The sequence below is a fragment of the Rhinolophus sinicus genome, linkage group LG09, assembly GCF_036562045.2.
Source record: "Rhinolophus sinicus isolate RSC01 linkage group LG09, ASM3656204v1, whole genome shotgun sequence".
Lineage (NCBI taxonomy): Eukaryota > Metazoa > Chordata > Mammalia > Chiroptera > Rhinolophidae > Rhinolophus > Rhinolophus sinicus.
This window is the reverse complement of record NC_133758.1, coordinates 50793156-50819223: the sequence shown is the minus strand read 5'-3', so window position 1 is coordinate 50819223 and position 26068 is coordinate 50793156. Positions and strand designations below refer to the sequence as shown.

General features: G+C 35.6%; 2 protein-coding genes across 7 annotated transcripts in view; both read right to left on the bottom strand.

Moving 5' to 3' along the window:
* ANKRD12 (ankyrin repeat domain 12) overlaps positions 1–6617 on the bottom strand; it is a 135662-nt gene extending 129045 nt beyond the window's left edge. For 2 of the 6 annotated variants that reach the window (XM_074340357.1, XM_074340360.1), the window contains exon 1: positions 5844–5923. The gene's annotated coding sequence lies outside the window, so the exon portion shown is untranslated. Of the gene's footprint in view, positions 1–5776; positions 5797–5843; positions 5924–6301 lie in introns of those variants that run through there. The other 4 variants (XM_019712593.2, XM_019712592.2, XM_074340361.1 and 1 more) reach the window with 4 other exon arrangements.
* A 4675-nt stretch (positions 6618–11292) lies between these two features.
* Positions 11293–26068, bottom strand: part of NDUFV2 (NADH:ubiquinone oxidoreductase core subunit V2) — a 32252-nt gene continuing 17476 nt past the window's right edge. The window contains exons 3-8 of the mRNA XM_019712595.2: positions 24869–24931; positions 24670–24786; positions 22475–22643; positions 21061–21170; positions 17713–17789; positions 11293–11445 (exon numbers count right to left, since the gene is read on the bottom strand). Of these exons, the coding sequence (XP_019568154.1) occupies positions 11352–11445; positions 17713–17789; positions 21061–21170; positions 22475–22643; positions 24670–24786; positions 24869–24931 (630 nt within the window). The 3' untranslated portion in view covers positions 11293–11351. The remainder of the gene's footprint in view (positions 11446–17712; positions 17790–21060; positions 21171–22474; positions 22644–24669; positions 24787–24868; positions 24932–26068) is intronic.

Genomic DNA, 26068 nt, shown 5'->3' with positions numbered 1-26068 from the left:
AAAATAATTATTTTTCCCCAAAAGGCTCAAAATTAATCTATCATTTTATCCTGCTTTTTTCTCTTAATATCATCAACTTATTTGAAGGTAGGTTTATAAGTAAGCAATATAGTCATTGATTTAAATTGAATCACATCTGGAAAATGTGACTAAGATAAACTTCACGAGATCACCCTGTGAGGTTACTTTCTATAGAACTCCTTTTTGGTCCATACAAAAAATATGTGTAAAGGGAGGCTGGAAAATTGTTAACCCATTTATTATATAGTTTTAATTTTAACAGTAAGCGTATATTAATTTTGTAACTTAAAACACCTTAATAAAAATGTTTTTAAAATTGTTTAAATTCATGACTGCCACTCTTAGAAATTTCGAGCAAAAAGGAACAAAGAGAGAAAAACAGCCAAGGATGTGAAGTGTCAGCATATAGATGAGAAAATGCAAATGATTATTTCCCCGTGTATTGGCTAATGATCCAAACTCCTATAGCTAAAAATCAAACACATTCATACCAAAATGAAAGTTAAAAGCCTTAAAATGTAAAATGAAAGTGGTAATATAATTTAATTTTAATAAACACAAATTTAAATTGTTAACCAACAGATAGGTATGGGTGTTTGCAAAGCAAGAGAACACTGGCACCTGAAGGGGAAGGAGAAGCCAAGTAGGGGGGGAAAAGGACAAAGGAAGAATGAGTAAACCAATTTGCTGCCCAACATTCCTGTTTACTTTCAACAACAGGAAGATAAATAGAAACTTGGTAAAGAAGTATTTTTTGTCCTGTTCAACTGTAGCTTAAAGAGAACACTCATCTTCTTTCTTGGGATGTTTTTATGAATCCTGGAAAACAGAGATAATTTCGGAAGACTGAGTAACCACTCGTGGGTGATCACCTCAATTATAAATCTATGAATGAACTAGGTTGATCTTAAGAAAAATTTTTTCTTAAAATAATAGGCTTACATTTACATAACACTTATAAATTTCAAGTTAGTTCTTGAGTATTAGAATCTGTAGTTGTAGATATACCAGTGACAACTTTTTAAAGTATTTTCATAACTAGATAATACGTAAGATAACTACTCATCATATATTAAAATAACATACATGAAAGTAACAGTACCTACAGTACAGAAACTCAATAAAAGTTCTTTGATCACCAAGTAACTTCCAAAGAGTCTAATTTAAATTCTGGTAACAAAGACTTATTTTTAACTTGACTATAGGACTCCAAAATACCAGCCAAGGCTTTATTCCTACTTGTAATATTTTTGTGCAAATTTTAGTAGGAAGCATTCTGTGAAATTTTAATTTTCTCATTTAACTCTTTAACATCATTAACCATCACCACTAATTAGTAAAGTGGTATAATGAATGATTTTAGTGTTTACTTCTATACTGCTTAAGTTTCAGAAGTGGTAGAACAGGATAAAAAGAAAGCTGTATATAATGTGGACTTAGTGGAAGAGAGAATAAAAGTTCATGTGTTTCTTTCCTCTTCCTTTAGGTTTACTAATGCTTCTTTCGTGAGTGAATTTCAGAGTCTAACATTACTCCAGAGAATTTTAACCTGGATTCTATTCATGGTTCAATATCATCAGATTAGCCGACGTTTTTGCTGATGTCACAGAGCAGTTGTGAAATTCAAGAGATTGGATGTAAAAAGTACGTACTTCATGAACTACAAAGCTCCATAACTTTTAACACACTATTGTCTTATCCTGAGTCAGTATAGCTATTTATAGGAAGAGAGAGACATGCACGGTTTTTGTTTTCTTTTAGAAGGCAGAATGCTGACAAACCGCCTATGTAGGAGGAAAATTTGAAATCTGAGAAGCTGCAGGGCTCTCTCACAACTCTTTCAAGCAATAAGGTAGTTTAAAAATATGGTATTTATCACTAATATTTATGGTATTTTCCCCAATTATGGCACAAATACAAACTGATAACCAGAAAAGTTAACTACATATTTTGAAACAATTTTAGTGTAATAAACAAATGTTAAAGAGTTTGTCCAAAGATAATACAATTTTTAAATGACAAAGGAAAAAAAACAAATTCTACCCTATAACTTGGGGCTTCATAATTTACCTGTTCTACTTGTCTCGATTTGGAAGCATTTCTGTGTTTAAACTTAATTTTCTAAGAACTTAAGTTTGAGTTTGAATTTCTTAAAATTTTGGACGGTCTCACTAATCAGAAAACCAAGTCTTAGATGCTGTATTTTAACCTGGACAATCTTAAAACTTATTGCTGGATCTATTTCTTTATAAAAGTCCTAAATGAGTTTGGTTAGTATCTTTTTCTTCAGTCACTCTGACTAAAATACGTTTCTTTAGAACAATGACAACCATATCAAGGTGTAGCTTGTTAGAATAGCCTGTTGTAATGTTAACTGCAGTTCTTCTGTAGCTGTGGAGCCTAATATGCTTCTGACAACTAACATTAAACAAAACCCAAAAACTGTATCAGCATCTCACAGAAAGGCTGGCTTGGCCTATCTTTCACGATTCTCATAAGTTCTTTCTTCTACTTTTGTGTTTTGGGTGGTTTCGGAATTTTTGTTTGTTTTTTGTTTTTTGACCAACACAGCAGATGGTATATTATAATAGCTGGCCCCCAAACATATTTCATGAAGTCTCAAATTTAAGAAACACTGCCTTAAACTTTTCAAAATCAGCTAAAACACTTGATCAGAGACAGAACACAGAGAAGTGGTTAAGAATGGGAACAACAGTGTGTCATTTTTTTAGGTCTGTGAATACCTATACATCACATAACTGTTCAAAGCCTCCGTTTCTCAGCCACATGTTAGAATAATAGTACCTGTTTCATAAGGTTATAAAAATTATCTGAAATGCTTCACTTAAAACTTTGAACACAGACATGTGCATAGTCTAAGTGCTCAATAAATGTTTTTCATAAACTTTAGCTTCAAAGTTACAAATAATCTACGTAATACTACAATACTGACATTGGTTTCCAGTATTACCAATTTAAAGCACTGCAAGAAAAGGTCTTTAAACTTAACAGCAAAAGCCAATAAACAAAAATTGTCTTAACATTTCTATGTATTTTAGATCTACAAGATAACCTTAACGTGAACTATTCAAAGCTGAGTTTATAAAGGAAAATTATCTCCTGTTATAGCCATATCTGGAAACTAGCAACAGACAAATTAACATTCCAACTAAGATACTTTCACTATTACTTTTAAAAAGCCACTGTTAAAGAAACAAATTATGCATGCATGAGTGTATATGTGAATGTTTTTAAATGCTATATGAAGAAACTCCATATTCTCCAGAGGAAGTCAGGCTCTAACAACAGCAATTTTTAAAATGTTCATAAGAGGCTTTACTAAGATTAGAACTAAGTGCGGATCAGAAAATGTATCTACTGGGAGTCATAATCTGTAAAACAGCAGGTGAAGAAAACAATAAAGCTAAGGCTAAGCAAAAACCAAGGGATCATGACACCTTGTTACACAGCAAGAACTGTATTTATTTAAAAAATAACTTCACCACTTTTTAAATGTATAAAAGTTTACGGTATACAATGAGCTATCCGTATGTAATCACATTTGTTCTACCCAACAATTCTGTAAATTATGTAAGAAAATATTTTTTGTAGATTAAAGAGGCAAAGTTCTGCCAGTTAATGTGATCTGTCAAAAACCAGTTAGGAAGTGACAAATCAAGAATTCAAACCCAGGCCTTCTCACTAGTTCAATGTTCTTTCCACTAATGCTACTTCTTAAGAAAGAGGCAATCCTCACAGAACGAGATCTCTAGCCCCAAACCACACACTGTTTTAAGTAGTTTTGCTAACTTCATTAAGTGATTTCACCTTAACTAGGTCTTTATTTTCTCATCTGCAAAATAAGGGAAATAGATCAGAAAATTTGTGGTCCCTTCTAGTTCTGAGGATAAATCTCCCAAGATTGTATGTACTCTTTACACAGTGAGGAATTTTACAAACACAAACTGAGGTTAGTTTTAGCAACAAGTTCCCAGTCAGAAAGTAGTGTCAATAGCTCTTAAGCAACCCGCTACCATTATTGGACAAATTCTTCATGCCTATCTGACAAATGTTATCATCGAGTTATCATTGAGTTTACATACAGAAAGTGGTCTAAACCTCTTATGGACTATGACAGAAACAATTAATCTCAAATAATTCTCTTTTTAGGCTTAAATGATGCTCTTAAAACACAACAATAGTTTAAAGAAACTTTAATATCAAGAAATTGATTATTTTTACTATTCTTCTTATTCTTTAGAATAAAAAGCCTCCTTTCCAATGAAGTGTTTCCCAAATATCGTTAATACCATTTCTCCAATCTACCTCAGAAGAGTATCAGTCACATTTTTCAACCACTTCTATAGGGAAAAAAAGTAACATATAAGCATCTTGATAAAAAAAACTGTCTTCCTTTTATATTCATTACACTGGTTGGATACTGTCTTCCCTCCTACCCTCCAAAAAATTCAAGCTTCCTCCCCACTTCCTGATATTAAAGAACTAAAAGCAGATAGCATACAATACATATTCACCTACTAAGTTCTTTCTTATCTGAATATTTTTGTCCTCTCTACTTTTCCTCAAATATTCTCCATGGAATACATACCCAAAGGTTTCCACTTTCCCAGCTCTGCTTGTTCATAAACCCATGCTAACAACTATGGCAACTATAGAGAGTAAAAACATGACAGACATCCTGCATTTTTTTTTCTCGTTTCCTTCCATGAATACCACTTAACACTTAGGTTTTACTTCATTTTAACACCTTGCCTGTCCCTAAAATAGAATACATACCCTGAATAGTTAAGGGTGACCTTAGTTAGTCAAGCTGTCTGCAGACCTTTGGAAATTTAGTAAGTGCTTGGGCCAACTACAAAAGATCGTTAAGTAGTAAAACGTTTCTCCTCTTGCCTATAATCTCCTGGGGAAACATTTCGAATCTATTTGTTTTTGCGTATAGCCCAAATTGAAGACTTCTCCCAACAGCATGATTAGTTAATATAACAATTTGATCTTACACTGTCGATACTATCGCGTTTTGTTTTTAAGCCTTTTGGCACCAATAGAGCCTAAGTTCTGCCAGTTCTGAGCTAATCTCCAGGAAACCCTTTGTATGATTGAAGAAACTGAAACAGATCAGTGCCCAAGATTTTTAACAGCTTACTTGAGCATATGTTTTTAATAAACAGTCAATTTATTTAAAAATAGCTACTTTACGAGTTCGCCTTTCTTTACAATTTACATAAACCGTTTTTAAAACAACAAAAAAGGAATACATGATTGAGAACACAGGTTCATTTCAACTTCAAGATTAGAGATAGTAATTCCAAATTGTTACAGATCACTGGATCTGCAACCCATTTCACCCGCGTTAGCATTTTAACCGCGAGTATCCAGTGGAAATGACAACTTCGACTACACTGCTTAAAATGTTTCATACTGTTTCAACTGGTGCAATAATGTTAACTTCCAATCCTAATCTGTTTCTTATTGTTATTATTAAAACAGCTGTCAGCTGGGCTTCGGTAACCTCTTTGTACAACCGTTTATTCAACGCTTTGGGATCCTCCAGGATGCGTCACACCATATTACCCCTCAAAATAAGATCTAAGAACCTGACGCGCTCCAAGGGTCTACGAACACCATTCGAACGGGCACTCACAAAACGATGCAGAGACCCGACTACCCAATGCAGCAAGGACAGATTACACTGGCATTTAAGACAGAACCGCAGCGTGGCCGCTCACCTTACCCTTGAGACTATTAAAGCAGCAATCTCCCTTCTCCCTTTCATCCACCTCTTCCCCAGCCCCCAGTACCTCCGATGCTCCCTCCCGCAGGGGCCGCGGCGGTCTCCCGCGGGCCGGCAGGCGCGCGCGGCGGGCTTGGCGCGCCCCCACCCCCGTCCCGTCCCGCCCCGCCCCGCCGGGTCCGGCCGCGGCACGCCAGCGGCGCCTTTTCGGGCCGCGCACACTCGCACGCACACGCTCCTCCCGGCCCCGCCATGTTCCGGGAGGCGGCGGCGGTGGCAGCCCAACCCAGGGAGCGGTGGCGGGGGTCGCTCCGCTGAGTCCACCGCCCCCACCCAGTGCGGCGTCCCTCGCCCCTAGTGCCAGCTGCGCCGTGGCTCCTCGGGACTCTTGGAGGGACCGCGGCGGGCGGGGCGGACTCGCGCCGGGGCCACTAACGGCCTGTCACCGTCAGCCTGGCGGCGCCTCCCGCTGGACGTGACTGGGCGGCGCGGAGTGGGACGGGGTGGACAGGGTGCGTCCCCTACCTTGCTCTGTGGATGGAGGACTGGAGCAGCGCAGAACTAAGGGGTCTCCTCCCAGGCGCCGGGGACCGGGCTCGAAACCGCGCCCCTTCTTCCTCCTCGCCTGTCGCCACGCCCCCCCAGCCCTCACGGACCCGGGGCACGGTCGACGCAGGAGACTTTAGCCCCTGAACGAGTGCCTCGGCGCTGCCGTCGCGCTCGTTGTCTTCGTCACCACTGCAACCGCCACTAACGCCGCCGAAGCCAGGCTTGAAAACATCTCCGGTCTCGGTCCGTCTCTCACCACAGCCTCCTCACTCCCAGGGCAGCGCCGACCGGTGATTGGCTATGGCACAGGCACGTGACTCCCCGGGCACGGGACCAGCGGCGTGACCGCCCCGCCCCCTGCACTGGCCCGCCCCTTCCGCCGGCCCTTCCTCGCTGCCCCGCCTCTCTTTCAGCTCTGAGAAGCTTCCCGAGCCGCGGGGCGGGGTGTCGGAACCTACCAAGTGGGAGGCGGGGGTGGCGGTTCAGGCCGGAACTCCTCCCTGCAGTTTTGTCCCTCTCCCCACCCTACCCGGTTGTTACCGCTTCCCCTCTGCCGTCACCGGCCTGGGAAGGGAGGGGGAAATCAAAGGGTAAGCAAGAAAGCAGTGCAGGCGCCGCTGACAACTGCTGGGCCAGCGGGATCTGCAGTCGCTTTTTGTGGCGACCGTTGCAATGGATCGGACTGGAAACTTCTAGAAATGGCGGCGGGCGATGAAAATAGGTTCTACATAGGGTATTCACGTTCTTTTTGCGGGGCGAGTGGTTTGTGACCTCGGACCCTGGAAAACAATGCTGTGGTCTCGGTTTGAGGCAAAGGAAGGAACTCGACTGCTATACTGGGCGGACGCAGAAGGCAGGATCCCGAGCATCGGCGAGGCGAATCGCGGAGAAGCACCCAGGTCTGCGCCTCAGTGCGCCTGCGCGATAGCGCGCGACCCCGACGCGTGCTGGGAGCTTGGCGAGGCGGTGGCGTGCGCGCAGTCACCTGTGCCAGGTAGGGCCCTAATACCCGTTCCGGAAAAGAACGATAGTGTACACCTGCCGCGAGGGTAATACACTGCATAATACGTCCTCTCCCATTCACACCTTCGAATGACCTTTTCCGAGAAATTTAAGTATTTTTCCACATCCGAGATGGTATTTTAGAGGAAACTTCTTAAGTCCTGGAGAAGAGTGCGTTAGGAAAATTTACCGTCTCCTAGCAGCGGGTACCCTTGACTTCCTTCTGGACACTGTATTTACATTGTGGTTAATCTATGACGATTTGTACATGCTTTTACTTAACCACCAAAAGGATTACATAATTGGAGGGAAACCTTTTTATTCTGACTTCCTTCTGGATGCTTTTTATTTACATCGAGGTTAATCCTCGACAATTTGTGCATGCCTTAATTACCAAAGGGGTTACATAATTGGAGTGAAAGCACCTCCCTTGTTAATAGTGGCCTCTAAACTACAGCACCCCATTGACTTGATGAGTCCTTTGTCACCAATCACAGATGTGGCATTTCAGACTTGACAGCTAAATCCCAAAAAGTTACTACATAAAGCTTAAACTTGCATTCAAGATCAGTGTATTTTTCTAGCTTCTTGATTTCCCCACTCGAAAACTAAGTCCAACTGTGGGGACAGAGTTCCAGAGAGCAGTTTCCAGGCTCTCAGCCTCACGTGGAAAGGTGCTGGCTCGGGTAGTAGATGGCCATCAGCTGTGGCTAATTGACCATCAGCTGTACCCAGTTAGCCAACTAGCCACTGATATAACTGCCGCAGCTGTGCTGGTCAATCGTTTGGTTGGCAGGCAGAGAAGTGGACAGCAGGTTGCAGGTCGTGTGGATCCAGTCTCCAGGGAGAATATAGTGGTATGACTCCCCTATCTATGGCTCCGTGGGTGTTCCTTTCTGGCCTAGCCATATCCTACATTCTTAAGTGGGGAGCGGGACCAGAGACCCCGCAGGCCACCTCGCATGACAAATGGCACAGCGAGCAGGGTCTCCCACACGACACCAACATTAATAGAGAGCACCTTGTGGCTAGAGGTGGAACACTATTGCATTTAGTTTGGCTATTTAAGGCATGAAATACAAAGAAAAGAAACCCACTAAAAATTTAACCAACTCTGACATCTCTTCAAATCATTGAGATTGTTCCCATTTAATTCACTGTCACAGGGAGGTCAATTAGTATTGATGGCAATGGCCATGGCTATTTCTGTAGCAGGTTAAGCACCTCAGTTCAAAATTGAAAGGTAATCTTGAATTTGCTGAAATAAACCATAATTTATGGTAACAGCTGTATGTACAACCTTATTACTTAAAATCACTGAACACATGAAAGACTCATATGGCAGTGGTGATCCAGGCTACTGTACTGACTATGCTCAATAGGATACTACCTATGAAAGTTCACAGTAGAAATCAAGTTGCAAAAAAATTTTTTTTAATGAAGCTCCTATTAAGATTATATGTGGCAAATTATAAATCATTAAAAATGTTATTCAAAAAGGCCTAATGAAATTTATGAAGACAAGAAGAGCTAATTTTCCTTTTTAATGTGCAAGTAGAAGTATAAATCAAGAAATTCTTATAAATATTATGGATAGGTTTCAAAAGAAGCCTGAAGAAAGCTAGTTTACATCCACGACCTAGTTGATTAGTAAGCTGCTAAGGCTTTTAATTGTACAGTGCTATCTTTCGTTGGCTCAAGTTCTAGAATCCATTTTCATCGAGTGGGTAAAATATGTTTTCTTAATAGTGCAAGGAGGCCAACAACCCCAAGCATTAAACATCACTCTTAGCCAAAGTTAAGTTTTATCAAATTTATTTAGGGTTATTACTAGCAGACACTTAAAATGTCTATATCTGATATCTGAACTAGAAGCCATTCTGCAAGATTTACTTGCCAACTTAATTTAGGTCTTCACACCTTTAGAATCAACTACTCTTATGTTTTGCTACATTAAGTCCAGTTAGATCATTTAAAAAATCCTGCCATATTTCAGCAAGGTGAAAATAAATGGAAAATACAATCTCAGATCATAGCTTATCATAAAACTTAATCTATGCAGATGTAAGGTCTTTGCAATGAATACTTATTATCATGTACTGTAAAATTTTCCAGAGCAGTGGCCCCATTACAGCAAGTAATTATGAGCAATCAGTAGTAGCTCTTTTTCCCTAGCAACTTTCAATAACTGCTCCAAAAAACAACCCTCAAAACAAACAAAAACCCAAACAGGTTTTAGATTCTTTGCCAATAGGGAGAATGAAAAGTTGATTTGTTGGTTTATTTTTGCCATTAGACAGCAATAAGTAAATTTTCTCCCCCAAATACCTTTTTAAAAAAACAGCACAAAGAACTGAGAAGGGAAAGTGAGGGAGTGAGTGGTGGTAAACAAATGCCTACCTCTCCCTTCTGGTTTCAAAAATAGGCTGGGATACAGCTGTCAGCTCCAGTTCCTGGAAACTGGCAAGAAAATTTTAATAGTATTCATATACATTTTGGAACCATCTTGGGTTACTGTAATGAAATTTTACTTGCCAGATGTTTTTAAAAGCTAGTTAGAGACACTATCACTAAAAGCAGTCCTTTTGTGTTAAAATTGTAATAGGATTTTCAAGAGAAATGGGCAAAAAAAAAAATTAAGTCAACTCACAATCCTAATATACCACTGCAGTACAATGTAAGTGATGATTTAAGAACTACAGAATATCTTTTGATAATGGTATAACAGTATGCCTATAATGACCTTAAATTAATTTTCTATTTCTAAAATGTTACACAAAAGTTGATAACCAGTGCATATCCTTAATATATGACTGTTTTTTTCACTCAGTATCTGAACTCCTAACTTTTCTTCTAGTTAAAAACTTTTTTTAATGTCAAAGTGTAAGATATTTGTATAAAAGTCAATAGTAGCATTAATTTAAAGAAATATGTTTTTTCATAATTTGAAATAAAAGGCTTAACAGTTAACAAAGAGAAAATAGTCTATCTGTCTAGACTTAAAAAAAGGGATAAGAAACTAGTAAAAGTAGTTGCCTACTGAAAAGTCAACAAGGCTCTAAGGTAGAAGAGTCATTTTCATTGTGTTACCTTTCTCTGCTACTTAAAAAATTAGTTATTGTTTCCCATCTAAGGTAAAAACTAATTTTTAAAGACATTCTTAAAAATAATGTTTTAAAGTCTCATAAGTTCTAAGTGTCACAACAGCAAAGCCAACCAGTGACTTTGAGAAGCCCTAAAATTACTGGATTAGATTTATCCTTGCATTCAAGCTGGCTATGATTTTTTTTTTTTTCAACTTGCAAAACGAATGTACTATAGCTAGCTTCTTGAAATGGATAAAATACACAAAAGGCTTTATGCTTTCTTCTAAGTTGTAATATGCATTTAACTGGAGTATATTTTGCATATCCACTGATCTTTCCAACTCAGACTGTACTTTCAATTTCTTCCCCAAATTAGTTTTTGTATACGTGCAGTGTCAGAATAGCTAAGGATAATGTCAAAGAGATCTGTACCTTACTTCTTTAAAAATGACAACCAGCTTATCCTCCTTACACCTCGTCTGCTTTAAGTGTCCCTTACCAAATGGAAATACATTAACAATTGTGTGCTATAAATGTAAAAATGTTTAAAGGGAACGCTGATATAAATAAGGTTTATAGAAAGATCATGGTAACTTAAGACTTGGCTATGGCTAAAGATGGGAAAACAAATGTATTTGAAATTTGACAGAATTTTTATTTCATAATAACGTAGTATTATTAATATAAGTGACCTGGCAGTTGAAAACAGGTGATGTTGGAGTACCTATTAACTAGATTACGAAATAATGTCTTCATAGTTAGCTATAGAGAGCAGACGACTTTAAAATGGAGCTCTGAAGTTTTGACACGTACTTACAGCTGCAAGTTGCTAGGTTACCACCAAGGTGTACACAGATTGACATGAACAATATTAAAAACTTATTTCGATAGGAGATTCACTTTATTTCCCCCGTGACATATTTACAGTTGAATATAAATTAAAGGCCTGCTTGTACACCAAAACCAGGTCCTTTGGGTGGTTCAGTCAAAGAGGTAAGACCCCCAGCTGGCTCACAAGAGAAGCGTCCACTCCTGAAAAGAAAAGGAAGTAATGTTAAATTGACTATTAATGATTACCATTTATAAATTTTTACTTAAAAATAATATAATTATTACCTCACAACAGCCCAGTTAAATAATTATTTTTCCCCAAGAACTAGCATAGATTATTTAATCAAAACATTTCAACTGCTGCAAGACTTTCTCTTCTTAAAGGTAAACATGAAAACTAACATGTCAAATACCAAAACTCACTATAAATATGAAAAATATAAAAATAATACTAATACTAGTTCCCATTTCTTGAGCACTGTACATACATTATTTGCTTATTTGAGCTCAATAATGCCATGAGACAAGTGATACTGTCCTTATTTTACAGATACAGAAAGCAAGGCTTGGGGGATTCAGCATCTGCCTAAGGATCAGAGCCAAACTATAGCAAAATAACCCAACACAGAGGACATTTTAAAAAACATGTTTTAATAAACCAAAGCACTACATTTATTTTTATATTTGAATTTTACTTAGATTGACATCTGTCATGGTGGACAGAAGAGAATATACATTTATACACTATATTTGGAAATAAACAGAAACTGGATTCCTTGAGGAAATTAAGCAGTAAAGACAAAAACATCTATTTGTACTTATATTTTTAAAGGCTGTATTAACTTTTCAAAAAACAGGTTCCAGGCCAGAGTTGCTACCATAACCACAAAGAAAACAAGAACAGGTCCTTATGTAGGAATCTGAAGAGAAGCAGCGGAGAGGTAGAAGAACCTGTCTAGTTTCAGCCCCACACATAGTTTCCCAGGTAATCACTCAACCTCTGCCCTGTCTGACCTTTGTTGCTAGCGTTCAGCTCAGAACCCACTCCTATTTCACCCCTCCTATTCCCTGGCTTTGTTAATTTACCTTTTTGCTGCCACAGATTTTAGCTGAAGAACTTGTTCAATTTACATCTTTTTATTTCCTCTGGCTTTGCCTTTTACATTCTGTCATCCATCTTATAGGTCTGTTTTTAGAGCTCTAGGAAATCTTTTTTTGTTGAGGGGACAGGAAAGTGACACCACATAATCATTTATAAGATCTTTCAATCTATTATATTACATAATGCAAATAACTAAATAGATTATTGTAACAAAGAATGCCTACAAAGTCAGAAATTTGTTAACACATTTGCATTATAGGGTCACTATGAAAACCGGATCAAAAAGTAGACACTGTACTATCTGTCAGAGCCTAAAACTGATGTAGGATTTAAGTGGCGCAAAATGACATTTAACTTTAATAAAAAATAGTATTTGGCTTCGTAATTCTTTTGTTAACTAGTACTATAGGTACACCTGCTGCTCTTGGACAGCAAATGAAATAATGAAATTTATTTTGGAGGATCTCCTCCTCTTTTACTAGGTTCCCTCTTGTGGTTTAAGCTCAGCTACCCTCTTTATCAACACAAAGGACCACTTTAAGAAGATTATAAAAACCGAAGTTTCTGGAACAATAAATGGAAGAATTAACCATGTACACTGCCTGAGCTCTTCACAGTATTATAGAATTTTATGTAAGACAGTTATTTTAAGAATATCTTGGTCCAGTCTTCTGACGTTTGTTCCATGAAATGACAGTTCCATGTCATATTTGAGGGGAAAAAAGAACTTCCAGGAATCCGTTGTCTGTCTGCAAACTTTCTCCTTCCCTCACCATTCACAAAATACATATTAAAATATTATAAAGGCTGTAAAACCTTCCAGTAAAGCCTATACAAATTGTATTTAATCTACTAATCATCTAACTTTTCCCCTCATTTTATCTGTAAACATGCCTCAGAACACTAACAGAGAGGCAGTTATCTAAGCCCTATCCATTCACCTGATAGCCACAATTTACACTAGGGTCCTTCACTTAATAAAAAAGAAATTATTTCCCTTATATGTTATGCTTAAAACAATTAACCTGTTCTTTTCATCACACTTCAAAAGGTAAATTAGACATTCCAACGCTATTTGTACATTCATCATTTTAATTCATTTGCATTCTAGAAAACTTGGCTTTTCTGTACAGTTCTTACAGCTTTAAAAGAAAGTACATTTTAAAGAAAAGCTACTTTATGAAAGCTTAGTGCTTATCTTTTTAATATCACTGAGCTATATTCACCACTACTGCCCCTATTTTTAGTATAAAAAAAAATTATCCATCAGCAACCACCTATGTATTTTTATATATACTTTGTAGCCTATGTTTCTTATACCTCAGATATTATCCGCACACCACAGAATTCTGCAAAATTTAAGATATATTTATGAAACTAAACATGAAGAATTCAAATTGGATTTAAAATTAGTTTTAGCTAATCCATACTGAAAAACAATTTATATATTAATTAGTAATTTGAAAAGTTTAGAAGTCATGTTCAGTACTTGAACTGAAAATAAGAACAATCTCAGCACGCAAATATCTGTTTATTAATGTCAAAATAAAGACTACTGTCTTGTCATCAGTTTAGTATTTTCTTTCTAGCCATCATTTACCAAAAATTAAAAAGTAGTTCTGAACCACATAGAGACATCATCTTTTACTAATTTTGGCCAGGGTACACCTCGTAGTGCTACTCAGAAATCAGTTACTATTGAACCACTTTAATATCTCTTATTACTCAAAGATTCACATTAAGTACCTGTTTCAAACAGGTGAGCAGAGAGCTTTAGTATAAAAATACAAATAAAAAAGAATTAGCCAGCTTTGGTTAATTGAAAGAATAATTATAACTGTATTTTGGGTATTACTATCATCACAGTGATTTTATCGTATATATCCAAGAAATTAACTTGGGGAAGGAGGGAAAGTTGTTCTCATATGCTGGGAAGACATTTTAGAATTATCATTTCCAATTACAATCTTCATATATACCATTGGTGGACCTTCTGCAACTATTGAAAAATAAAATTTCTGCTTTTTAAATAAGAGTTGATAAGTAGGAAATAAAAATAGGTTCAGAAACCAATAATTCTAGTTTTTGGCTCAAACCTAGAACACTAACAAAAAAAATCTCATTGAAGAACTATTTACAATTACTGATAAGCAACATTCCTACTATAATCAGATGTTAAAAATTCTTAACTGTGGTACTTAGTTCTTGTTTATTAATGTTAAAATACAATGATGTTATAGTGTCTCCTATATTAAATAACAACAACAACAAAGTCTAATTTTATCCCTGGTAATTTCATGCAGACTTCTGGCTTTAAACACCATCATAAATAACAACTGAAGAATCCCCAATTCACATTACTAGCATTACTCTATTCCCTAAGCTCCAGGCTCATATCTACCTTTTAGCATCTATCATGGATGTCTAACTTAACATGTGCAAAACAATGTGACTTTTCTTCCCCAAACTTGTTCTACCCCAAATATTCTCCATTTTATTTAAAGGAACCACTAAGGTGGTGCTCAGACCAAAAAGCTAGAAATCACTCATCATTCCTCTGCCCCACAACATCCACTAAATTTTAAAGCACTGTCCACACAACAACTAGGATAATAATTTTAACAAGATCACTCATATTCATTCCATACTGAAAAGACTCCAAGACAGCTTTTTATCTGTGCCCGTCTACCTCTCTGACCCCTTCCACCACTTTCCTCCTTATCACCTCACTGCAAACATACTGTCATCTTATTTTCCTTCCAAGACCTTAATATATCCTCTTTTCCCCTCCCTGGAACATTGTTCCTCCAGTTCTTTACATGGTTTCTTTGGGCTTTTCAGTCAGGTCACAGCTCAAATGTTAACACTTCAGACAGTCCTCTCCTGACTAAATGTATCCCCAATCATTCTCTATCCCCTAAACCAGCTTTTTCTTCATAGCATTTATTGCTCAGATATTACATTAGTTGTCTGTCTCCATCACTAGAATATATGATATTTGACAACTTTACCTTGTTCATAATTGTGAGCACAACCTAAAATAGTGCCTGGCACGTAGCACACACCCAAATATGTGTGTGAAATAAATGAATGGCAAGGGAATGCAATAAAGTACACAAAGCAACTATCTTTCTATTTGTATGGCAGGCAATTAATGTTGGATAAATGTTGTGATTGATAGAAGGGAAGTAGTAGGTTCTAAATGGCAAAAGTATGACTACAGAATTACAAATTACTGTGTTTCCCTGAAAATAAGACCTAGCCAGACCATCAGCTCTAATGCGTCTTTTAAAATAAAAATTAATATTAGACAGTAGGAGCAAAAATTAACATTATTTTAACATAAGACCGGGTGTAACATAATTATGATATAATATAATAATATCAGGTTTTATATTAATTTTTGCTCCAAAAGATGCATTAGAGCTGATGGTCTGGCTACGTCTTATTTTTGGGGAAACATGGTAATCAGTAGAAAAGGGGACATCTAAAGAAACCAAGTGGATTTTATGAGGAAATCTGTACTTGAAATATTGTGAACAAATATAACTAAAGTACCCAAAAGTTGAAAGAAGTTATGTGTTTAAGTACAAATACAAAAGTAGTATAAACTTATTTAAAAACATAGCTGAGGGCGGCCAGTTGGCTCAATTGGTTGGAGCGCAGTGCCCATAGCACCAGGGTTGCCGGATCGATTCCCACATGGGCCAGTGGGCTGTGCTCACAACTAGATTGAAAACAATGACGACTTGGAGCTGATGGGTCCTGGAAAATCACACTGTTCCCCAATATACCCCAATAAAAAATTTAAAAACAAAACAAAAAATCATAGCTGAGTCCTAAAAACAAGCTGAAGTTTGTGGAAAATATTATGGACTTTGTTTTGCAGGGGTGGAGGGTGCTTACATTTGAAGCAAGACTTAGTAAGGGATAGGACCAGTGGCTAAGAAAGATATTGTAATGTTAAATGACAAAACGCTTCACTTAAATAGCCTCCATAAAGAGGAATGATTTTTCACAATGGAAATGTTTTACCCTCAAAATATAAGTGTAGCCCACGAAAGTGAGGAACTAGGAACAAAATGCCAAACTTCTTTAAGCAAATTCAATTTAAAGTCTTAAAAGTAGTGTATGTTTCCTAGAAAAAAAAGTAATAGTCAATAGGGGCCAGCTTGCCTTTACTAAACTTCAGTTACCCCCAACTGACCTCTTTTTCTTATTAGGTAGTGTTATTAGTCTGCCAGAATAACAAGTGAATACTTTTAGAGTGCAGACTACAGAACCACTCCATAATCTCTGATTTAGTAATTCACCTTCAGGGAATTGTTATTTATAACAAAAAGTAGGAAAATGTATCTTAAAATGGGAATAAAAAGCACATCATAGTTCTTTTAATATATTAGAATACCATAAGACTATTAAAATCTATGTTGAAAGGAAGAAATTTTATACGATATAAGAAAAAAAAGAAATACTCACAAAAGGATTACAATTGTATACAACCATGCAAACATTTCCTGGTGTTAAGAGAGAGTTTTGAGTAATGTGAACACTTAGATATGAAACCGGGGTTTGTTTAGCAGCAAAAGTTCAGTTTCATAATTCAAAGAAAAGTCATTAGTATGAAACAACTGCAGGAGGAAAGAAAAATGGATAAACAGGGTTTAAGCTGAAAAATATCTAGGCATTCTAACGGACTATATGTGCAATTAATGGTGTAATGTACCTGAAGTGAGAGTTGATGTAATTAGGCTGCATTATTACCATCAAAATGTCTGGAACAAAGGAGACAGTCCCACAATGCTAAGCACATCTCTCAAATACTGTGATTAGTTTAAGTATATCACATTAAGAAAGTCATTAGCCAACTACAAAACCTGCAAAGGAGGAGACCAAAACTTTGTCATATAAGGAAAAAGAGTGAAACGACTGTGGATATTAAATCTGAGAAAAAAATATGGAGAAGACAAGATAACTACTTCAAGTAACTGAAGAGCTGTCATTTGGAAGTGTATTATTGTATGTTGGTTCAAAGGGCCAAATTAGACCTTTAGTCGGAAATTAGAAGAAGATAGACTTTGGGTCAATATTCTGGCAATGTGAACTTTTAAACAATGGAATAGATTTATATATGTAGTAAATTTCCCTTCTTTATAAACATTCAAGTAGATACCAGATGACTATCTGGGAGAGTGTCAGAGAGGAAAAAAAAATTTTTGCTTGAGGTGACAGACTGGTTTGGATACTATCCAAGGCTCCTCACAACATGTGGGAACTTAGGCTATAAAGTTTTAAAAAGTGAGTTCATGTGAAAGACTACGTTAGGTTAAACCATTATAATTCATTATACAGAAATAAAAGCATACCTTGGCCCAGGTTTTGGAATTTTGCCAGCCTTGAGCTCATCAATAATCTCCTCAATATCCTTAGGTGTCAGATCCTCCTGCAAAAAAAATATTAAAATAGTCAGATTAAAATTTAATCTACTATTAAAATCTGTGTAAATCCGTAATATCACTTGGTTTATTATCTCTATCAACTCAGAAGTTAGTAACCAAGGTAGCAGCAACTGAATAACTCCCATATATAGTATACTGCTAAATGCAATATTCAGAGCAGTAGCTGAAGAGGTAAAACACAGTGCTTTGAAGTGAAACAGTTTTGCATTTGAGTCCTGACCCTAACACTTACTAGCCAGTGATCTTAGACAAGTTACTTATCCTCTTTAAGTTTGTTTCTTCATTTGTAAACCTACGTCAGAGTTTTTCTGAAGATTAAATGAGAAAATATATAAAATAGAACAGTGCTGTGGTACATGTTCAACAAATGCTATGTCTTTGAAGAAACACTGAGGTGGAAAAATAGAAGTTAGCACCAGCTAACTTAAAAGTAGATGCCTAATATCCATCCCTAACCTAAAGGTCTAATACCCGAGCGGTATCTTTTTTCTTTCCCAGGTGAAATTCACCGTTTCAAAATTCACTTAAATTTTGAAGAAAATGGTTAAAAAAATTCTTTTTGACACATTTATTTTAATGATCCTGAGCCTCTGATCCCCATTTTCAACCAGAACAGCCCCTATATTTTATACACTGTGCACTGGTGTAAACTTTTTACCTCAAGAAAGGGTTGTTATTTAAAATAACAAATACAATTAAAACACATAAACTCACACCCTTGTGTGACTAGCTGCTGCAACCTAGGTTTAATCAAAAGACAATCAAAACAGAATGAGCAAGATTAAACTAAGAGAAAAATGCCTAGACTACATTATATCCCCTCTCCCCATCCAAAACTGTTAAGTATGTAACAAAATGTTTTATAGGACCTTAGTATTATGTTAGAGAAATCATAATTCAATACTTCACTGACTAGCCACTTAAAAGGCCTTTAATATTTGTTGAATAATTAGACATTTATAAAAATAAAAACTGCTTTCAAACTGCTTAGGGTTTAACAGACGTTCAGAACTTCATAGCTAAAAGAAATCTTTAAACTCATCTAATGATATTATTCCTCCCCCAACTCTTTATTATGAGGATTTGAAAACTATACATAAATACACCCATATTCCTATCACCTAGATTCAACAATTTTTAATTTGCCTTATTTACATTATGTACAAATATGTGCTTTTTTTTGGCTGTACCATTTGAAAGCAAGCGGCAAACATCCTGACACTTCACCCTTAATACTTCGCCAGGCACCTCCTAAGAATAAGAAAATTCTCTTAAATAATATAATTCCATCACCACACCTAATTAACAATAATTCCTTAATAAAATCAAATGTTAAGTCTATATTCAAATCTGTCTAACCATCCTCAAAACTGATAGCTGTTTTTTTCCTAAGCACGATCCAATCAAAAGTTTGTAACTATTTCATTTTATCCACTCATCAACTGAGATCTGTAAGTTAATTGCCTTGCCAAAAACCATACCATTACTAACTTAAAGAATTTTCAGTTCTTGGATGAATCTGTACGCTATTATATTTAGACTTACAATGCTTCATACAAAGCCTTGACTGTCTAATTCCTGCTTAAATCGAGATCTTCATTATTATGGGTAAATTACAAAAATGTGGGAAAAGGGAAAGCTGTTGCCATATTTTTAAAGGACACTTTTTTTAAGTATGGGAAATAGGTAAGGTAAGAAATTTAAATTACTGATCATTAAAATGAAGAAAATCACTACAGAGAATGAAAATACCTTAGAAATCTAAAAGGCCAAAGAAATCAAATTTCAACTCAAAGAACAAACAAACAAAAAAAAAACACAGAAAAAAATCTTGTACATATCCATTTGAGGCATTATGGCAGAGTAACTAACCTGATTGAACTTTCTGTTGTAACAACTACAAATACTAGGTAAAATAAAAAACGAAAAAATTTTTTTAAATTGCACCAATACACAATGCAGACAAAAAAGTACCCAGAGACCAAAACTGAACCCAGGTAAAGAAGTGGAATACCAAGCAAACTTGACCTCAGGGTTTCATAGCATAGAGGGGCACGGCTCAAAGCCCCAGGCCACAAGAGACATCCAAATCACATGAAATTAAGACTCCAAAAAGCTATACCCTCAATATATGGGTAACTAGCTATTAAACTGTCCCTCAAAAAACTGCTAGCCTGGAATCTTACGCATTGAGGGAGATGGGGAAGGTGTAAGGAGAGGTGCTTTCTTTGGGGCCTGTAGCATTTCCAGGAGCAAAGAGAGGAGCAAAACAAATCCCTTCTTGAAGAATCCACCTTTAATACAGGTCTCAAAAAATTTCCATAAACAAATTTCTAAGAAGTATGAGTTAACAAGATACTGTGAATGAAAACCATAATATAATTAGGGTAGCAGACAATTGGAAAAAAGAAAACTCCAGACACCTGGATATTAAGAACACTTCTAAAAAACATAGGTCAAAATGCAAATTTAAAAATATTTAGACCTAATCATGAAAATATTAATCAAAACTTGTGAGATCTGGCTAAAACAGTACTTAGAGAGAGGTATGATACTGTTTCTAAAATTTTTAGAACAAGCAATATAGTATTACATATTAGCATGGCTGGATACATGTATTTGAAAAGTTTAAAAACATGTACAGGAAGAATACACACTAAATTTATGATAGTGGTAACGTCTGAGAATGACTGGAAAGGAATAAGACTTTTGGTAGGAGTGGGAATAGTTTACCTACTACATCTAACTTATTTCTACAAATAATAATAATTATTATTTTTGGTAGGGGTGGGAATGGTTTACCTACTACATCTGTAGCTTATTTCTACAAATAATAATAGTAATAAATTTACTTAAGTGTGGGAAAACGTTATTACTGTGAAGTCTTGGCGGTTATTTTCTGTATTTATATGTAAATTATTACATTTTTCATAATTTAAATGTTTTAAAAACGTATCAGTATCTCCTGCAATTAAATGCAAAAATGTTTAAAGATAATTTTTTAAAAAAATCTTCTGGTGGACAATAATGTGGAAGCTAAAACTAACATATTTTTATGAAAAGTTTTCTATTTGATTTTTAATAAACTTTGGAAACCAGAAAAAAAAAAGAACCTTCTGGATATGTATGTCATATTTAGAAGAATATATCCATATTCCTCTACATGAGTTAATTCAGAAACCAACTTGTACAAAATGGGAAACCAAAGATGTTAAATATGACATCATACAACTTTATATTAAGTGAAATACTCACATAGTAGTTGTCATTTATTTGAACCATTGGTGCGTTTACACAGGCCCCTAAACATTCCACCTCTATAAGAGTGAAAAGTTTGTCAGATGTAGTCTCCCCAACCTTTATTCCTAAAAATATAAATGATCACCATGAGAACCAGGTTATATTTTAATAGCAATGGTTTAGAAGAAAAAAGAAAACACACCCAACATATTATAGAAGTATACAAAAAGTATTTAGAAGCATTAAATTTTTTAAGTAAAACAACTCTGTATAATTACACTAGAACATTCAAGGATTTCTCAAGTGAATTTGTTCCTTTAAAAACCAAATTTCAGGAGACTCATCAGTGTTTGTTGTCATACAGCAGTGCTTCAGGCTATATAATTTTCATTTTGATTGTGATAATTAACCTACTAAAATAAGTCATACTACCAGACTGGCAAAAACTCAGAAAACTGCTAATGTCAAACATTAAGACTGTGAGGAAAACAACTACGCTCCAATCTTTAGGGAAGACATTTTGGCAAAATATAGTAAAAATCTGACCCAGCAATTCTACTTCCTATAAACAATTTCAGTATACAATAGGATAAGTATGCAAAGGTAGGTACACATGAAAGTAACTGCAGAATAAAGTTATAATAGAAAAATGAGGCAGACAAGCATGTTGTAGCCAAAATAAAGTACATAAAGCAAACACAGATGTATTTAAGTATTTAATAATGAAAATAATTAAAATAATGTGAAACCTAAAACTGATATACTCAACTATTATCAAAATTTGTACCTTGAAGGTAGGGTGTGGGATTCTGAACAAACTTCAGCTTTCTGTTTTATATACTTCAATATTGCCCAACTATATTTACAACATGCAAGTACTTTATATTCAGTTAACAACAAAATTTTTTTAAAAACACCTCCTTTCACTTCATTTGATATATATGTATATAGTTATAAATGCAATAGCAGTTTTCTGTGGAAAAATACCCTTTTAATTTTGTAAATTCTACTATAATAACATCATATTTCAAATTTCCCTTCCTGAAGCATTCTTATTGTTCTCAGATCTTATTTTTCCCAAGGCTAGTTTGGAATAACACAAGGACAATATAGTCACTTTTTTACATACCACAAGATATCACAATGAGTATAAACTTAATTTTCTAAACAATGAAAACTTTAAAACTCCTAGAAGCTTTTCAAACAAACATGACTAGAAAAAAAAAAGGTGAAAAATTCAGCTTTTGAGGTTGAGAACTAAAGAATACAAAATAAGAAATAAAGATAGACAAACAGTAAGACAAAAATTTACTCATGAAATACAGGTCCCGTAAGATGGCAAAAGTTGGAAAATTTAAGTAGAAATAGGTCAACTCTAGAAAGACAATTCTAATTTTCATAAAAGTTATAAATACAATGTGTCCCATACCAAGTTTTTTCTGAATGGCCTCCAGTATGCTGTCAGAGTTTCGAAGCATGCAAGGTGTAGTAGTGCAGACCTGAATGTGATACTTCCCAACTGGCTTTCGATTATACATTGTATAAAATGTTGCTACTTCATATACTCTCATTGGAGGTACTTGTAATACTTCTGCAACCTAAAAAATTAGAAAATTTTTAAATAACACAATTACAATCTTTAACTGAGCTTTAGGTATGTTATAAAAATCATATTTCAACATTGCTTCCATTTGGTAAAGGCAGAAAAGTTCTTCAAAAGCAGCAAATATACCTGTATTTGATATTTACAAGGTACAAACAAGTCCTTCATTTTTGCAGACATCTTACACTTAAACCACACAGAGCCCAGAGGCTAATGGTTACCCCACTTGTCTATGCAAAAAGATCTTTTTCTCTAAATCTTTAAATCTTTCACTATTAAGAATTTCTACTTTGATCATTCCAATTCTTATATTTTGTAATTTAAAATTTCTAACTGACAAAAATTTGGTGGCCAAACTCCAATAAATTAAATTATACTTTTCAACTTTTCACCAATTTTTCAAAACAGCCTTGATGTTACTGGTGATATATAGTGCGTGCAAAAGGTATGATGACAGAAAATGGTTGAGAATCAAAGTTTACCTACTAGCCTATATTGGTGTACATAGCTATAAACACACACACACACACACACACACACACACACACACACACACACACACACACACACCATTTCCTATTGCAGCATTCTTCACAAAAGCTGATCTTATAGACCAGTACTTCCCTACCTTTCACATCAAGGTATTTACAGAAAATATTTGTTTTGACATTCAATGGGGGGCGTGGGGGGGGGGAGGGGGGGGAGGTTCAAGACCAAGGGATTCATTATCTGAGCACAACTCTCTTTGTCAGGGCAACTGTGGGAAAACAACGTTATTTTAGCTGTTTGCTAAGGCTGGTCCAGGTGATCAAATATCATTAATCAGGTCTTAAGATTTGATATCTGGCATTCTTAAAAATTATGCATATATCCATGTTTTGACATGGAAGAAGAGCTCATTAAACAGCATTTCAGATGACAAATATGTTGACCTTTCTCATATCAGGGAACCTAAAGGAAATGTATTCTCAAAAGACATCCAATAACAGCTCACCTGTGAAAGATTAACTTGATAATGGTCTAGGCTGACAGACCAAATAAAATTTAGAAAATGAAGTCAAAATTTAGAAAGTCAGTCAAGTAGAAAACACACTGAATTGGAAATGGTTCCCAGCTCTTATCTCTTAGAAAGCATACCAATTAGAAGAGATCTCCCTAGTTCACAATCTTCAATGCAGATGAGGAAGTAGGTCCAGAGAAAAATCAGATCTCTTAGCTCGAAGTCAAATATATTTTTCATTATATCACATTGACTTATTAATTGTGTGATTCGCCTAAGAATCAAATAATGTATGATTTTGTATATCACTTTGTAAATTATACACTGTAACATAATACCATACAAATGTAGTTATATTAATAGAATATGACTAAACTTGATATTTGGATTACGGCTGAAAACACAATTAGAAAAAAATGAATCATAAAGATGTATGAATAGACTAACTTCACTTAAATGGGTCACCCATAACATTTATGTAGGTTGTTGATTCCAAGGTGCCATAATCAATTGTTGTATGCCATGTAATATATAAATTTTTGTTAAAGGTGGTAACCAAAGATGCAAAATATCAAAAAGATTCACATTAGCTGTGAGCAGATCCTTTTTCCTCGTAATTCTAGTGTTTAAATCACACATTAATTTTCAGAATATCTTGACAGCAAATTATACACATCGGGGATCTTTTATCTTTATTATGGTCATTTCTCTTGAAAGGAGGGTGGGGCAGGGGCAGGGGGTGGGAAGAAAACCTCTTTCACTATAATGCTTTTACTATTTCCTGCAAGGATAAAAAAAACTCTTCCCTTTCAGTTCTCTGAATTATTAAGGGAACCAACAAAAGCACAAATGCAATTTGAAGAAACATGAATGATTAAAGGACTTCAAACTCTTATATTCTGACATATATATATATATATATATATATATATATAGTGACTGTCAGAGGAATTTCTACGTAAGGAAGTTACCGTACACAATCTCTTCTCTTTTTGAACCAAGGAAAAAATGAATTCAGTACCTTATTCATCGCGGAGATGGGCAGCCATCCATTCTGTCTTTGGGCTAAATCCAGAACTGGAAGTACAGCTGCTGCTTTATGCCCTTCTGGATAGTTTTTCACAATCGCCTCTATCCTCTGTATCAAAGAAAAAGCACCTGTTTTTATACATCTGGAAGATAGATAAATATTTTGTGCATTAATTATAATTTAGTCATACCTTATAGTTTTCTGGTGTGAAATCAAATGGAGTATCTGGGTTATTCTCAGGTGTATCTCTGTGCTATACAAAGGGAAAAAAATGTTTTCCAAAATTATCAAAATTCCTTCAAAAGGTGAATAACTTTGCACATTACTATACTATTACTGATCGTTTAATCTTTTCATTTTATTTTCAACATGATATATATCAATCTATCCTTGCATCAAAAAGAATGACTAAACTAATTTTTAAATACACATTTGATGAGTATGATTACCAAAGTAATGTTAGCAGAATTCAAAATTTTAGAAATCACCATTTAATGAGAGAAGTAGCTTTAGGACCAAAAAACAAAGGGTTACCCAACTTGATTATAGGACAGGATCTGCTAATGTAATTACCAAAACATTATGAATTATTGGAAGCCTTAGGAAATTTAAGACAATTTTGAGTGTGAACATATGCACATTTTTCCAAAAGAGAGTGTATCAAATCGTCAAAGGGACTCAGTACTTTAGGAAAGGGACAAAAGCAGCATATCTTCTCCACATTACAGAAACTAGCCAACAGCAAGAAGCTTTATTTTTTTCTCCATAAAAGAGTAGGCCCTCTTTAAAAACTGACAAGAAATGGCATGTCAACAGGAAATCAAATGAGTCACATTGAGATTAACACTTACACCGATTAATGTTTTGTATATATAGTGAACATGGAACTGAATCCCTCAGTGTGTTAACTCTCAAGAGTTCTTTTTTTAAAGACATAAAAGAGGAAAGAAAATGGAAATTTTGGACAATGATCTCAAATATGTGGCAAATCTGATGTTTTTAGACAAAGATGATAAAATATAAAGCAGGAGTCTATCAATAGTACGGCTAACTTACTTGTTAAGATTCAGCCTGGAAATAACTCAGTTTATAAAACTGTACCACTAACTCTAAATCATAAAAGTCCACTAAATTGCCTTTAAACACCACCAGATTAATCCCTGAACACTGTACCTTATCAGAGAAAGGGGACACATTATCTTATCCTTTCTGAATTGTGCATTTAAGCTGTGCATGAACTCACTGACCTCTCCCTATAGTTAAACCCTGAAAACCAAAAATACAAAGGCCAACTACCAATGTATACACTCTATTGCTAAAATCTATGAGTTTCAAACTAGTGCCATTTTGGAATTCCCCAAGTTGCAGCCTCAGAATCTTCAGTGAGCCA